This window comes from Corylus avellana, chromosome ca5 (genome assembly GCF_901000735.1).
Source record: "Corylus avellana chromosome ca5, CavTom2PMs-1.0".
NCBI classification, from domain to species: domain Eukaryota; kingdom Viridiplantae; phylum Streptophyta; class Magnoliopsida; order Fagales; family Betulaceae; genus Corylus; species Corylus avellana.
In genome coordinates, this window is record NC_081545.1 from 5,817,741 (window position 1) to 5,834,485 (window position 16,745).

The 16,745-nt window shown below is 36.2% G+C and overlaps 1 protein-coding gene across 1 annotated transcript; it reads left to right on the forward strand.

Moving 5' to 3' along the window:
- The first annotated feature begins 1,962 nt into the window (after nucleotides 1-1,962).
- Nucleotides 1,963-11,804, forward strand: LOC132181636 (putative disease resistance protein RGA3). Its single transcript, XM_059594888.1, has 7 exons — nucleotides 1,963-2,268; nucleotides 4,220-7,246; nucleotides 7,352-7,420; nucleotides 8,666-8,818; nucleotides 9,409-9,565; nucleotides 11,541-11,669; nucleotides 11,764-11,804. Exons 1-7 carry the CDS (start codon nucleotides 1,963-1,965, stop codon nucleotides 11,802-11,804), a joined length of 3,882 nt encoding a protein of 1,293 aa, XP_059450871.1.
- Nucleotides 11,805-16,745: the final 4,941 nt, after the last annotated feature.

Consider the following 16,745-nt stretch of genomic DNA (forward strand, 5'->3'; position numbering starts at 1 on the left):
GTGATTTTCTTTTTATTTCCATTCAACTCTTCAGGCCCACTCCCGCATTTTTTTCAACATTTCCCATTCAACTAATAGTGATGTCCCACCTACCTAGCGCGGGTTCCATTTTCCAACTAAATATCTCTACGTTATCTTTGGCACGGCACTCCTTGAACCATTCACACCAATTTCAGTGGCGTGGCTTAAACGTCAAGCAAAGTAGAAATGGGATTTACTTGGAAGACCCAACTGGAATTTCTGAAAATGCATGTCTGATTGAATTCAGTCTTCAAATAATACGAAATTCCACTTCACAAAGATCGAACCAATTTTAAAAAGTGTTGACTTTTTTTTGTTAGCAGATTTATAAGATACCCAGTTCACCGTCCATATTAAACACCTTTGGATCCGACTCGGCCACACGGCTTTAACCGTGTTGATGTCACGTACAGCTTCTTGTTTTCCAAGAAAGTGAGAAATTATAATAATAAAATGCACTCAATTGAAAGAAAAATAATTTCTTTCTTGCCAAGAGAAAAAAAGGAAGAATTACATTTGACACGCATATATAGCATAGGTGTCGGTGAATAAATTTTGTAAAAAATTTAATTTGGATAATGAAAAAACATAAAGATAGCAAAGTTCACCGTCCTTATAAATATAAACCCATCGATAATCGTTGAAATAGTTATACTCAATACCAATGCGGCCTGGCTGATTTGATGAGTAATGACCTACCCAATGCCTACTTCTATTAATGGGGATCTTTTAAATATTAGGTGGGGTAAACAAATTTAAAAAAAATAAAATATTGCAAAAAAAGGCCCAACACAAAACCCAACAAACAAACCACACCTTCATTTATCAACCTAATATAGCATAGATTGGAATTTCTTAACTATTGTGCCTAAATTTCAAGAAATTCGGACAAAATTTTGGAGAATTCCCGTTTCATGTAAGAATTGATGAGTTTAGAGTAGGAGTGACAATTCATATTTGCGCGTCGGGTTTGAATCATGACGAAGTATGTATATAAAACTATGTAAGTCAATCTTAACCCGATTCATTTAATTAAACGGATTAGATTCTTTAATCCTAATATTAAGCTCTTAATTTTGTGTTAAATTCGTGTCGAATTCGCGAGTCGTGTCAATTAGAGTGTCACTTGGACATTTGGTCCTTTAAAACACTTAATCATGACGTCCCTTGGACGAGGGATCCCTTTTATCCTTCACATAGGAAGGTACGTAATTAATTAGATAATAACTTGAAGATTAGTGGCTGAATAACGAATAATGATGCACCGACGATTCCCACGATTTCCAAATCTTTTCCTGTACGTTCAACTGATAATGATATGGAATGGACCAACCTCTAACACGGTTTCAACGAAAATGATGCAATCTGTTCTCATTCATGCAAAGAATGTTATAAGTCATGGTATGGGATGTTAGGACAAATGGCCGACTCATTCCTCTTTAATAGTAGGGACAAAGTTGAAATAAATTTTATTAAAAATTTTTGTGTATCTTACATGTTATTAAAAAAAAAAGGACATATGTCACTTTTAAAAAGTAAGTTGAAGAAAATTCATCTAATTCAGTTTGAAAGAAAACTTCATCCTTATAAATATATGAATGAAATTAAAGAGTCTGTTAAATTTTTTGAATGGTTAGAGAAAGTTAAAATTGATAATAGAATAAAATTAGACAAATTGAAGTCTGATAAGAAAAAAATAATTGGTAGAACAAAAAGCAATTAAATTAGTAGAATCAAATTTGCAAGAAATTGTCAAAGAAAAATTTAATTATACACACTCCTATCAATAATTAAAGCAAACACATCTTCCTTCAACACTCCAACACCTCTGAATGAGATGTGCTACCAACGACAAATGGCCGACTCAGTTCTCTTCAATATTCTCTCAAATTTTTAATACCTCGTCATCAGTTTACTTGACTCACCACCCACAACCCACAAATGGCGGAAATAGTTCTCTTTGACACTGCTGGGAGCATCATTAGGAGTTTGGGCTCTCTTGCTCTCCAAGAGATTGGAGTGTTATGGGGTTTCAAAGATGAGCTTCGAAAGCTCGGGGACACCGTTTCCACCATCCAAGCTGTGCTTTTGGACGCAGAGGAGAAACAAGCCCAGAACCATGCGGTCAAAGATTGGCTTCGAAAACTCAAGGATGCCATGTACGACGACGATGACTTGCTGGATGACTACTCCACTCAACTTCTACGCCGACAAGTGATGACACGGTATAAGAAGATGGCAAAACAGGTAAATTCTTCATTAATGTGCATATGATGTTGTCTGTGACTAAGGCATTCCCAGACCTGCATACAAATATTTATCACAACACAAGCCAAAGCAAATATATATCATCTTCCGTAGTTTAAAACTTCTCAACAACATTTCCAAAGAACAAATCACCAACAACAACAACAATTTGTTCATTATAATGTTAAACCCAACTATTCAACGGTACGGAAATTCTAATCTCAATATAATTTCATCATAAAGTGCATATATATATATATATATATATATATATAAAAGCGATAATCACTTAAATTGACATGCATTTAGAAGTAGCAAAGAGTACAAGTTACATCGATAGTCAATACTACACTAAAAGTGAGGCGACAACTATTAAAACCTGAACAATAAGATTCAACAAAATTATCCTTATACTAGACACATAAATCGTGATTAAAATTTGTTCCTAAGTTACTTGACCGTTCAAACCTTCCCTCTATTATTAGAGATGTTTTATTCTTAGAAATAAGTTAAAAGCTTAACCTAAACCTAAAGTTTCTTTTCTTCTCTTTATAAAAAAATATTTTTAATGTTTATTTCTTTTTTGTACCTTGGTCCGAATATAAAGTTTTCTTTTTCCTTAAAAGTTATCATGTTCTAGGAGCTCATTCTATTAATATTTTCATAACTTTTGAATAAATAAACGAAAGTAGGGTTAATCTTGAAATTTCACTAAAAAGGTGGTTTAGTTTTCTTCCAAAAATCTCAAAATTGTTTTTATGGGGCCTTGGGTAAGAAATGGCCCATTTGAACCTCCTCCTAACTAGGTAAACCAGATAAGGCCCACAACTCACTGAATGGTCCTAAATTAGAGCACTACACTTTGGTCACTTGGCCCATTGGCCCACAACACATATATCTAAGGTTTTTAACTTGACGAAATTTGGATCAAATACCCACCTAAACATGCCATGGACAGAAAGTTTAATGTCCAGGTTTAACCCAAAGCTCTTCTTGATGCCATATATGAGAAATTACTTATTTTCTTGATATAGTCTTAACACTGCTTGAGGGTTATGTTTAGAAGTTTTTTACCACTCAAATGAGCCATTGAAAAGAGGTTTTTGGCTATAAAAGTTTCTGGTTTTTGGCTTTAGGTATTAGATCCTACGTCTATTTCATGAATGAACATCATTATAAACGTCATTTTTAAAGGACAATATTTTCTTCCAAAAAGATCAACACATCTTGTACACATAGACTTAAATAGCTTTCTGGTTATAAACTATCATCTTACAAAATTATGAATGAAACATTAAATTATGCCCATCATTAGGGATAAGACTATGCCATGGATTAGTCCATTAGGTTAAGAAATTAATTATCTCTTATAATCTCTTTTAGGGTCTTTGATCCAATTTTTATTAAGTTCACTAGGGCCAATGACATTGGTTCATATATCTAAAGCCCAAGACATTGGGCCAAAACTCGTACCAACTTATATCAAATATGGGGTGTTATAGCAACAATGTTTTCATGTATCATTTTGACATATATAGATGCTTTTATATTCCATTTTTTTGTCTGTTTTCTTTATCCTTACAACTACTATAAATAGAGTCTTACCTAAAACAGTCTCATTTGTAAGAGTACTGACCATATGCAAAAAATGTATGGTTAATTAAGTTGCGACATCTTTACAAGGAGCAAATGTCGTCTAGAAAAAGTCACATAAATTATCTGCCCCCATTATAAACCCAACTATTCAATGATAGGGGAATTCTAAAACTATCACAGTGAACAGATTGGAATGGGTGGTTGTAAATAAAACAACCAAAAAATAAAATAAACTCTGACTTAAACTTACAACAATTACAAACATGACCTTCAGATTTTCCTTAGTTACACATATAGCCCAAAAAATGTTTAACTTTTCGAAATGGACCATACTAAATATTTGGGAGTATTACAGGTATGCATCTTCTTTTCCAAATCAAACCAGCTTGTATATGGCTTTAAAATTGGTCATAAGATCAAGGCAGTTAGGGCGAGACTGGATGAAATTGCAACTGATAGGATCAAATTTGGCTTCAATGAGCACACCACATCGACACAGTTTGAGCATATGAAAAGACTAGATACACACTCATTTGTACATGGGGAAGATGTCATTGGGAGAGAGGATGATAAGGAGTCTATTAAAAAGCTGTTATTCGATCCCAATATGAATGAGAAGAATGTTTCCATAATTCCCATAGTTGGGATTGGTGGACAAGGAAAGACCACGCTTGCGCAGTATGTGTACAATGACGAGGAGGTTCGAAGACATTTTGACTTGAGGATGTGGGCATGTGTCTCTGATCCTTTTGACGTGAAAACTATCATTGTAAAGCTTATAGAATCTGCGACTAAGGAGAGACCTAAAAGCCTTGAGATGGATCCATTGCAAAGTGAGCTTCGAGCAAAAATTAATGGGAAGCGATATTTACTTGTTTTAGACGATGTGTGGAATGAGAATCGTGGTACATGGTCCAACTTGGAAAAGTTGTTAGTGGGTGGCCTAAGAGGAAGCAAAGTTTTGATTACTACACGTAGCGAAAAGATTGCAGAGATTACAGGTACAGTTTCACCATATCCTTTGAGAGGTTTATCTGAAAGCAGTTCTTGGAATTTATTTAAGAAAATGGCATTTAAAAACGGGGAAGAGCCAAATAATCCAAAGCTAGTAGAAATTGGAAGGGAGATCATACAAAAGTGTGCACAAGTTCCTCTTGCTATAAGGAGCATTGGGGGTCTATTATATTTCAAAAATTCGGAAGATGATTGGTTGTACTTTAAAAACCATGATCTTTACAAAATAACTCAACAAGAAAATGATATTTTTCCAATACTTAAGTTGAGTTATGATCATCTCCCATCACACTTGAAGCAATGTTTTGCCTTTTGTTCGTTGTTTCCAAAAGATTATGAAATTGAAATGGAGGTGTTGATTCAGTTATGGATAGCTCAAGGCTTTCTTCATTCATCATATGGAAATAGACATCTTGAAGATATTGGTCGCGAATATTTTATGGATTTGCTTTGGAGGTCGTTTTTCCAAGACGTACAAAGAGATATAGTTGGTGAAATAGGAAAGTGCAAAATGCATGACCTTATTCATGATCTTGCACAGTTAGTAGCAGGTGAGGAGTGCACAATTTTATATCCAGATAGAGAAAAAGTAGTTGGAAGAACTCGTCATGTGGCATTTCATTCTTCAAATTCATTACCAGATATTCCTGCTCTTTTGCCCAAGCCTAACAAAATGAGAACACTTCTTCTAGGCATTCCAATACTTCCAAGACTTGATGATGAACTTAACTTGAACAATGCAGTACTTGAGTTGAATAAGTCAGTATCTAATACACTTATTTCAAGTTTTAAATGCTTGCGTGCTTTGAATTTGAGTCAGTCGAGTATTCAAAAAGTGCCGAATTCCATTGGCAAGTTAGAGCATTTAAGATTTTTAGATCTGTCTAGGAATAAAGATATCAAACTACTCCCCGCTTCTATAACTAAATTGCAGAATTTGCAAACACTAAGACTAGACTATTGTCTTAAACTTAAAGAATTGCCAGAAGAGACTAGAAACTTAATCAGCCTAAGGCATCTTGGACTAGATGGGTGTAATAGCTTAACGCATATGCCTCCTGGACTTATAAAGTTGACCGCTCTCCAAACATTGTCCCTATACATTTTAGGGAAGAAAAAAAGTTCTCTCTCCAAGCCAATGGATGGTTTAGATGAGTTGAGAGGAGATTTATGGATCAAGGGTTTAGAGCACTCGAGATCTTCTGCATCAGAAGCAAAGGCTGCAAACTTGGAGAGGAAGCGACATCTTCAATGGCTGATATTAGAGTGGGACCCAGAATCTAGTGATGAAAGTGATAAGGCAATTGCAAATGATGAACAACTATTGCAAAACCTTCGGCCGCACCTAAATTTGAATTTATTATCTATATTTGGGTATGCAGGTGTGACGTTATCTAGTTGGGTGTCCTCACTCTCAAATTTGACTGCTATTCAAATAGCGAATTGTAAGTGGCTTCAACATATCCCACCATTGGACCGATTCCCTTTTCTGGAGCGTCTTTATCTTAAAAACTTGAGTGAGCTGAAGTACATAGGCAATGATGGTAGTGACGTGTCCTCTTCTCCCCTGAAAATTCTCAGAACCCTCACACTTATTAATTTGCCAAAGTTGAGTGGATGGCGAAAGACGAGGGAAACAGATCATCTTCCATTATTCCCTTCATTTCCTTCCCTTTCTTTTTTATGTATAAAGAATTGCCCTATGATGTCTCTGACAACACCCTCCTCTCCCTCTCCCCTTTCCGATCTCCCCAAATTGAAGTATCTTTATCTTGTGGAATTAGAGCAACTTGAATATCTACCACTAGAGTGGCTGCAGAACCTCAGTTCTCTTGAGACCCTGGGGATTTTGGATTGTTGTAAAATGAGAATATCAATTTCTCCACTCTTTCAACATCTCACCTCACTTGAAAATCTGTTTATTCTTCGCTGCGAAGAACTTATCAGCAATGAGAATGAAGATGGCGCACATGGCCTTGGACCCACAAGGTTTGGTCATCTATCTATCATTGGCGTTCCAAATTTGGTTTCTCTCCCAATAGAGCTTAGAGATGTTACCACTCTGCAAGGGCTTCAAATTATGTATTGCCCTAGTTTGGTGTCTTTACCGGAGTGGATAAGCGATCTCACTTCACTTCAGGAGCTTGAAGTCGTAAATTGTCCAAAGTTAATATCACTGCCCGAAGGTATGCGCCGCCTCACCTCTTTACGTCGTTTGACAATTGCGGAGTGTCCTTGCTTGGAGGAAAGATGTGAACAAGGAACGGGAGAGGATTGGCCAAAGATTGCTCATGTCCCAAACTTTCGTAAAGGCAGCGATGGTAATCTCAAAGAATGGATAGCAAGCCGAACTCGCCAATTTGTTGAGGTTTTTAAGTCACCAATTAGACAATAATTTTTCTTCTTCTTGTTGTTCCTCTTTATTTTACTCTGTCAGGCTTTTGATATATATCTTATTTGATTTCATATACAGCAAGCATATAGTTTCACGTATGGACACTTCTTCAGACAATCAGATTTGTACAAAGCTCTAACATTTACAGTATTTTTTCCTATCTTTCACTTCAATGGCATTTCCAGTATTGTTTTCTTCTTTTAGTTTTTCAACATTTCTTTCGTTTCCATTTGAAATTTAAATTCTACAAACGGTAGCATCACGTATTAGGTAAAAGACTTATAATTAATAGATGAGGGTAGTCAATCTATTAATTAAAAGACTTATAATAAATAGATGTGAACAAGGAATGGGAGAGGATTGGCCAAAGATTGCTCACATCCCAAACTTTCATAATGGTGGCGATGGTCATCGTAAAGAATGGGGAGCAAGCCAAACTCGCCAATATTATCATGTTTTTAAGTCACCAATTAGACAATAATTTTTTTCTTCTTGCTGTTTCTCTATATTTTACTTTGTCAGGCTTTTCATATATATCTTATTTGATTTCATATGCAGGAAGAAATTAAGGCTGCACGTATAGACGCTTCTTGAGACCTTGCCGACAATCAGATTTGTGCAAAGCTCTAACATTTGCAGTATTTTTTCCTATCTTTCACTTCAATGGCATTTCCAGTATTGTTTTCTTCTTTTAGTTTTTCAACATTTCTTTCATTTCCATTTGAAATTTAAATTCTACAAACGGCAGCATCATGTATTAGGTAAAAGACTTATAATTATAGATGAGGGAAGTCAATCCCATCCCAAATTTTCACAAAAATTTAATACAAATTTGCATTACTGTGTTAGGATTTTCTCAGTGTCGAATGTATATTATGTTGAACAAATGGATAAAATTTACATTTTTATTATTTTCATTAAAAATTTTTGGGTTATTGTTGAATTTATTATTTTGTTTTTTGATCGAACGCAGCAATTCATGAAATGGATTGTGGGAATCATGTGGATATTTCTACAATCTGTTTGGATAAGAAAAATTCATTTCTTCAAAGAGACTTGGTATAATTGAGTTTCTCTCTTTTATCTGATGGTGGAATTGTATTAGTGATACGTATACCAATGTTAAAATGTCAAATGCTATTCCTTCTTCCTTATTTCACTTGCAGAAACAATTGAAGCAATTGAAGCATTTCTGATTTATGATTTTAGAGAATTTTTGATTTATCAGATTTCATATGTAGAATCAATTGAAGCACTGACATACATGGATTTAAGATTTGGAGCCAACTCGAAACTTTTTCACTCTGCAACTAAGCATTAAGTTGAGAAGTTGGGAATTTGAGATGGAAAAATTAAGAGAAATCTATATGATTCCTGGAATATCATCTTAAGGCTTGGTCTTTTAATTATCTTCTCAAAGATCATAAGGTGCTGAAAGCTGAAGCAGTAGATATTAGCCTTGGAGTGGATCAGGAGGCGTTTGTGAAAATGGTGCTCTATGTCCATTGCCCAAAAAGAGACAATTCCTTTGATACGTGCTGGCCTGTAACTTTTATTTGTCTTTGGCCCTAGTCCCATGTTCCATTTCCTCTTGCCTTGGAATTGTGTCCTTTACACTTAACTCACTCCTTCCTTGATCGAAAAAGTATCATTTCACAATAGAGGCCAAGAAGGGAGCTTTAAAATGAAGCTCTTCTTTTTTACCCTTTTGAAGGAAACCCTGGGAAAGAGGTGGGGAGCTGGGAGTTGGGCTCAAGAGTTGTTTGGGTATTTTCTCAGATTTCTATATGATTTTTAAAATGTGTTTGATGGCTTTGTTTGGATTAGAAGCACGATCTTGATATTTAAATCTAGACATGCACAACTACTGTTTGAATATTAGGAGTTATTATCCATTTGTTAATGTAGAATATTTGGGTATCTTATCATTATGGGGTAGATTTAAGATTTATTCTCATACTCTGAATGCATGATACCTTATGTCCCTTGATGAGATAATATGTATTGGAAATCCATTTATATTTTTATGCCTTCCTCTGTTATTTGATGAACAAGAAAAATGGGAACAACTTTGTGATTTTGAATGGAGTATATGATAGTTACATAATTTTGATAAAAACTGACTTAAATTGCAGGTCTGTCAGCTTGAGCAGCAATTGTTTGATCATGTTTTCCCATCTTCTTCGGAGGATGTTTCATGTTTGGCTCCATTGATTAGTCCTCTGTTTATTGATCAAATATTCTCCTCTTTTTCCATGTGTGGTGCCATGGTTGAGGCTTATTCAATAGAAAGTATAATTTGTAATACAGTGGGGATCAATCAGAGTTTTCCTAGCTATGATCTAGTAAGCTCAACCAACTTCAATTTCATGTGCTTTTTTGTAACTTTATGAAGTTGAACTGAAGTTTGTGACTTTGTTCTGCAGCTTGATGTGATATTGCAACTTAGATACAAGTGAAAGAAGATGGATCTAAGAGGAGGTTTGCTACTTGTGATTAAGTTGTCTTTTAGTATTAAAATTTGTTCTTCATTTTTATGTTTCTCTTGTGGACCAAAGAGTTTGAATGAAGTTTAATAATTGTTTGCAAGGAATAGGTGCATTGATCTATCATCTTATTATGCATTTTTCTCTCCAATTTACAGCTTACTTTATATAGAGACAGCTGATAGACTTGGATTACTGGTAGAAATCATCAAAATTGTTGCTGATCTTATCATTTATGTGGAATCAACAGAGATTGACATAGAAGTATGCTCTCTCTCTCTCTCGCTCTCTCTCTTTGTGTGTGTTTAAAAATCCTATATTTAAATGCCAGTGATTGAATAAAAGAATTATGATAGACCAGGGAAGTCAATCCCGACCCAAATTTTCATAGAAACTCAATAAAATTTTTGCGTAACTTTGAGTATTCTCATAATCAAATGCGAGAGATTCTTTTTATTATTATTGTTACTGGAGTCATTGTTGGTGGATTGATTTTACCTTTTTTACTGTTTTCATTGGAAATTTTGAGTTATTGTTGAGTTTATTATTTGGATTTTTTATGGTCAGCAGAGACGTGCATAAAAAATCATCAACTCATGAGGTGGATGTGAGAATCATTGGGGGATTTCTACAATATTCTCAGATATGTCTGCCTCACTTGTACACAAAACAATGGAACTATACAGAGCACTATCATGATGAGGAAGATCGAGTGAGTAAATGGTGCAAGCATGCTGGGCCTGTGAAAGGGGACATTCAATTCCATTAACCATATTAATTTGAATTTTTAAATACTATTCTGCCTACAATTTGTTGAGCAACTTTTATCAACATTTAGAACTTAAAAGACATGATCAAAAATCCCAGCTGTCCTTAAAAGCCACCTAACACGTATTTTGTATTTGCAGGTTTCTTCCACTTGCTTGAAAGCATTTTAATTCCAAAAGACAATGAGAATGCTTGCTTGTCTTGAAGTGAAATCGGTTGCTGTGCTCCAAGGGTATTGACTGGAATTGAAGATCATGTTAGCCAACCACTCTGTTTATGCGTCTCTTGTTAGTGCAATGCTTCAATTAGTGCCGCCTTTGCATATATTCTTTGCAATTCAGCCTATTGGGCCAGCTTGCTCAGTTTCTTTCTGTGGTGGAGTATGGATAGTAGAGTAATATTGCAGTATTTGCAAATTTTAAAAAGATAAAAGGTAGTATTGCAGAGTTCTATATATGGCTGCCATTCTTCTTGTCTCTTCTTTCTAATCTCTATAATCTAAACTTAATGATTATTTCTACCGTGGTTTTATTAGGAAAAGTGAATTCCTACCTTCTCCTTTAATCAATTTTCTCCCTAAATCTTGGTTCTTTGGCAGAAGAAAGATGTAACTGATGCAATTCATAATGGTTGCTGCTGCTTATGACTGTAAAATGTTGAATGTGTTTTTCTCCATCAACTGAAGCAGTTTGACAGGAACTACCACTTGAAGATGAAAGCATCTAGGTTTATTTTCAGTGAAATAAATCAGAAATTTCCTCCCATGCCATTCACAGCTAGGTGTGTTGTGCTTTCACTTCTTTTTTTAAAACATCGTCTTTTGGTGAATGTGTTAATCATGAGCTCTTGCAACCATATCCTGTTCTTCATGAGAAGCCTACCGGTAGGAAACTTGTATTTGGAACCCTGGCCAAATTCACACACACGCATACAGTTGATGTTTGTTTTGCTAATTTTGCAACAATGGGTTGTTGGTTTTGAATGAGATTATGTTGCTCACATCAAATTCACAGTTTTGCTAATGCTAGATGGTTCAAATGGAGTCGCATCTCATCCTCTGCAGGAGCTGCAGCCCACAAAGACAACAGATGATCCCAAAATCAAGGCCTTGTTAGCCTTGGGCACAAAGAAAAAGAAGAAAGGTAAGCTGGAACATGGTAATTGGTAAACTAGAACTATATTAACCTCAGTTATGTAATGGAATTGTTATTTGTTGGGATTATTTGTGTGTTGTAGGTAAAGATGGTGACAAAGGTGAGGAGTCAACACAAGCCTAGCCTATGGATGCAACAACAAATGGTGCTGCTTCCCATCCCAAGATTGAGATTATTTGTGTGTTCCAGGCTGGGTCGTGCTTCATAGTGGCCTGTCTGATGGAAGAGGATTGTTAAGGATATAAATCTTTTATTTAAAATTATTCAAATCATATGAAAAGGTCAATAAGTAAAGACTTGTACTCAATTCAAATATTAAGGAAAGTGGTAGCATATAAGGCTTTAAGGTTTGGATGTAGGTCATAGGTCAACTACCTTAATCTCTATCTCTTTCATTTCTTTTCTCAATCTCTTGGTATCAGAGTTTTTTGGCTAACACCAAGATTGATTCCAAATGGTGAAGTCCAAATTTTGGTTATAGTAGCCGTTTGGCCCGTTACAATTCAACCCACAGTAGCCATTGTTCAGCCACTGGATATTCAAGATGAACAATCGGTAACAGAGAGTTCATGTTGCAGGGCATGTTAAAGATATAAATCATTTGTGATAAATGTTAATTTGTACTTTTTAAATCAAGGAATTTAGATAATATTTATTAACCATAATTTAAGGGATATGTTTGTATTTAAAATTATTCAAATCACATTGTACTCAAATCAAATATTAAGGAAAAAGGTAGCCTATAAAGCTTTAACTGTGGATATAGTCCATAGGCCAAATCACCTTAACCTCTATTTCTGACTCTTTCATCTCTTTCCTCAATCTCTTTAGATTAGTATTAGTTTCTATAAGGATAATAGATCATGATGCCAGGTATATTGCCTTCATGAGCAGCTCTGTTTCTATGGAACCAAAGATGCTCACAAGCCACAACTAATATTTTAGAACCTTTAATACTTGAAGGACATGCCCAAAAAGAAAAAGTAAAAAGGAAGGTTAAAGTATCAAGCATGGGATCACTTTAACCTTCCTTTTACTTTTTCCTTTCGAGGCTTAACCTGTCTATTGAAGCTAGGTTCTAAAGTATGAGATAAATGCAAATGGCCACACCTAGGCTATCAAATATACACCAAACACATCTTCCTAATACACCCTTACACTTCAATAGCGGCTTTGAAATGGCTAAGGCAATTCTATTCGACACTACTGCGAGTATCAGTAAGAGTTTGGGCCCTCTGGCTCTCCAAGAGATTGGGCTGCTATGGGGATTCAAAGATGAGCTTCAAAAGCTCAGAAATACGGTTTCCACTACCCAAGCTGTGCTTTTGGATGTAGAGGAGCAGCAATCCCAAACACTGAAATTATAATTGTGGCCGCCTTTCCATTCTTTGTGTGTGTATATATAAATATATATATATATATATATATATATATACATGCAAAATCTCCAACCATAGGGGAGTTCTAAAACTAGAACAGTGATTATATTTGAATTGGTGATTATAAATATAACAACAAATATAACATGACCTTCATCTTTTCCTTAATTACATAGCCAAAAGATTGTTTCAACTTTTCGGAATGGACCATACTAAATATTTGGGGGTACTACAGGTATGCATATTTTTTTCCGAATCAAACCAGCTTGCATATGGCTTTAAAATGGGTAACATGATAAAGCAAGTTAGAAAGAGATTGGATGAAGTCGCAGCTGATAGGATCAAATTTGGCTTTACTGAGCGCCTGATAGGGACACAATTTTTGCATAGGAAAAGAGAAGATACACACTCTTTTATATGTGAGGAAAAAGTCATTGGAAGAGAGGGTGAAAAGAAGGCTATTAAAGAGCAGTTATTCCATTCCAATGAAAAAGATAATGTTTCCATCATTCCTATAGTTGGAATTGGAGGACAAGGAAAGACTACGCTTGCTCAGTATGTGTACAATGACGAGGAGGTCCAAAGGCATTTTGATTTAAGAATGTGGGTGTGTGTCTTTGATCCTTTTGACGTGAAAACTATTGTTCAAAAGATCATAGAATGTGCAACTAAAAGGAGACCCGAAAGCCTTGAGATGGATTTGTTGCAAAGTCAGCTTCAAGCGGAACTTGATCGGATTAGATATTTACTTGTTTTAGACGATGTATGGAATGAGAATCCTAATATATGGTTCAATTTGAAAAATCTATTAGTGGGAGGCCTGAGGGGAAGCAAAGTTTTGATTACTACACGTAGCAAAACCATTGCAGAGATTACAGGCACGGTGTCACCATATCGTTTAGAAGGTCTATCTGAAAACAATTATTGGAATTTATTTAAGAAAATGGCATTTAAAGATGGGGAAGAGCTAAGGAATCCAAAGCTAGTAGAAATCAGAAGGGATACGAAGGTGTGCACAAGTTCCTCTTGCTTTAAGGAGCATAGGGAGTATGTTATACTTCAAAAATTCAGAGGAGGATTGGTTCTACTTTACAAACAATGAACTTTACAAAATAACTCAACAAGACAATGGTATTTTTCCAATATGTAAGTTGAGTTATGATCACCTCCTGTCACAATTGAAGCAATGTTTTACCTTTTGTTCATTGTTTCCAAAAGATCATGAAATTGCTGTGAAGTTGTTGATTCAACTATGGATAGCTCAAGGCTTTATTCATTCATTATAGAAACAGACGTCCTGAAGATATTGGTCACGAGTATTTTACGGATTTGCTTTGGAGTTCTTTTTTCCAAGACATACAAAGAAATGCATATGGTGATATAGAAAGATGCAAAATGTATGACCTGATTCACAATCTTACAAAGTTAGTAGCAAGGGATGAGTGCATCATTTCAAATCCAAATGCAGAAAAAGTAGTTGAAAGAACTCGCCATGTGGCATTTAATTCTCTGGATTCATTACGGGTTATTCCACCTCTTTTGCTTAAGGCTGACAAAATGAGAACACTTCTTATGCAAATTCCAACACTTCAACCATTTGATGAATATTATTATAGGAACATTCACTACCAAAAAAACAAGGTTTGCTAGCACTAGGAATTGGGGCGCTTTAATAAAACGTCCCCTTATGGGGACATTTTAATGTGAAAATGACCCGAAATAAAATTAACAATGCTTGTGCAGAAAAACGCCCCCTTAAAAAGGGGCGTTCCAATAGGGCACGCCCCAATTTAATTAATTAAGGGCATTTTCTGGCAAGGTGTCCTTAATTAGGGGTGGTTGCTAGCCAAGCACCCTTACTAGCAAGCGCCCCTAATTAAGGGCGCCTTCTGGCCAGACGTCCTTAATTCGGGGTGCTTGCTATCCAGGAGCACTTGATTAGGGGTGCCTGCGAGCCACGCGCCCTTAAATAAGGGTGCCTGGCTGGTAAGCGCCCCAAATTAAGGACGCTTGGATAGCAGGCGCCCCAATATTATTTTTGGGGAGCGCGCACTTAATTTTCCCTATCCCTAGCGCGTGCCCAGTTCCCCCTTCAATATTTTCCCTCTCCCCCACTAGTCCTCCCTTTCCATCTCCGGTTCCCTATCTCTCTCTCCAGCGCCCAGTGCCCCTCCAATCCCACCCACCATCTCCCCCAGTCGAAACCGCCCGGCCGAAAAAATGCTCTACTCATCATATCCCTCTCCCCCCTCCGCTGGCAAACCCTCTTATCATCTGCTCCATGTCTCTTTTACTCCCCGGGGCCCAGGTCCCTCTCTTTTTCACTCCCCCGGCACCCAGGTATTTCCCATCTCTCTCTATCTCTCAATCTCTCTCTCACAGAATTCTCTCGATCTCACACAGAAATCTCTCTCTCTCTCACAAGTATTTCTCATCTTAGGTTTTATTGCTTTTTGGAGTGAGTTGTTCACGGTGGTTCTGGTGATCGCAGGAGGTGAGCAGCGACTCTGTTACCTTATGATTAGCTATTTTTTTGTGCTTGTAAATGTTGCTTGAATCATTGAACTGTGAAATATTTTTCGGGTTTACTGTAATTTCTATATGGGTGGTCGGTATGGGTTTTGGGTTCAATGCCTCAATGCTTGATCTTGGGATTGGGTAAGCCTTTACCCTGTATAGATTTTTGTTGTGGGTGTTTAGTGGGGTTTCTTTGTATAGTTTTGGTTGTGGTTTGATTGTGTACCATTAATAGGCTTATAAACATTATTAATTATTAGCCTTCATTAAGAGGAATACATTGTGTACCATCATTATCATATTACTATCCTAGAGATACTATATATATGTTCTGTACATGCTAATTTACAAGTAATAGGGACATATATCTTATTTGTATAAAAGCATATCATACATAGCTTTACGAATACATATTTATTTATAATGTAGTCACACTATGGACAAGAGTTGAATGACAAAGTTTAGGGGTTCGGAAGAGTATGTGAACGGAGCCAAGTCTTTGTGGAATTTGCAATTAGCAAGTCTACAAATAAGGAGTACATAATTTGCCCATGTAAGAAATGTAAACTCAACAAGATTCTCAGTCCAGAGTTGGTTTTCACACATTTAACAGGTGGACCTGGTATTTGGCCTGGTTACATCGAATGGATGTTCCATGGAGAAAGGATGTGTGATCTTGTTACTGATCAAAGAGAACCAACAATAGAAGGATCTTCTTCGGCCCCCGTACCTGAAGAGTCGAGAACTATGAATGCCATGCTCCGTGATGTTTTCGGCATGCACGTTTCAAGAGCAGACAAATTTGCTAGTCACATGGAAGCACAATCTAGTGTTGTAGAGTCAATACAGGACGAAGTTGATGATGAGACTGAGAGAAAATACTACAATTTGCGTATGGAATCAGAAAGCCATTACATGATAAAACCAAACATAGCAAGCTAGGTGCTATTGTACATCTACACAATTTGAAGTGTATCCGTGGAATTAGTAACGCTATATTCACATCGTTGCTTGAGTTAATCAATCAGTTGCTCTCGACGGATGGTGAAGCCTTGCCAAAAAATACATATGAGACCAAAAAGTGTTTGAAGGACTTGGGGCTTGGATATGAGAAGATTTTGGCTTGTCGAACTGACTGTATGTTATTCTGGAAGGATACTGAGCATTT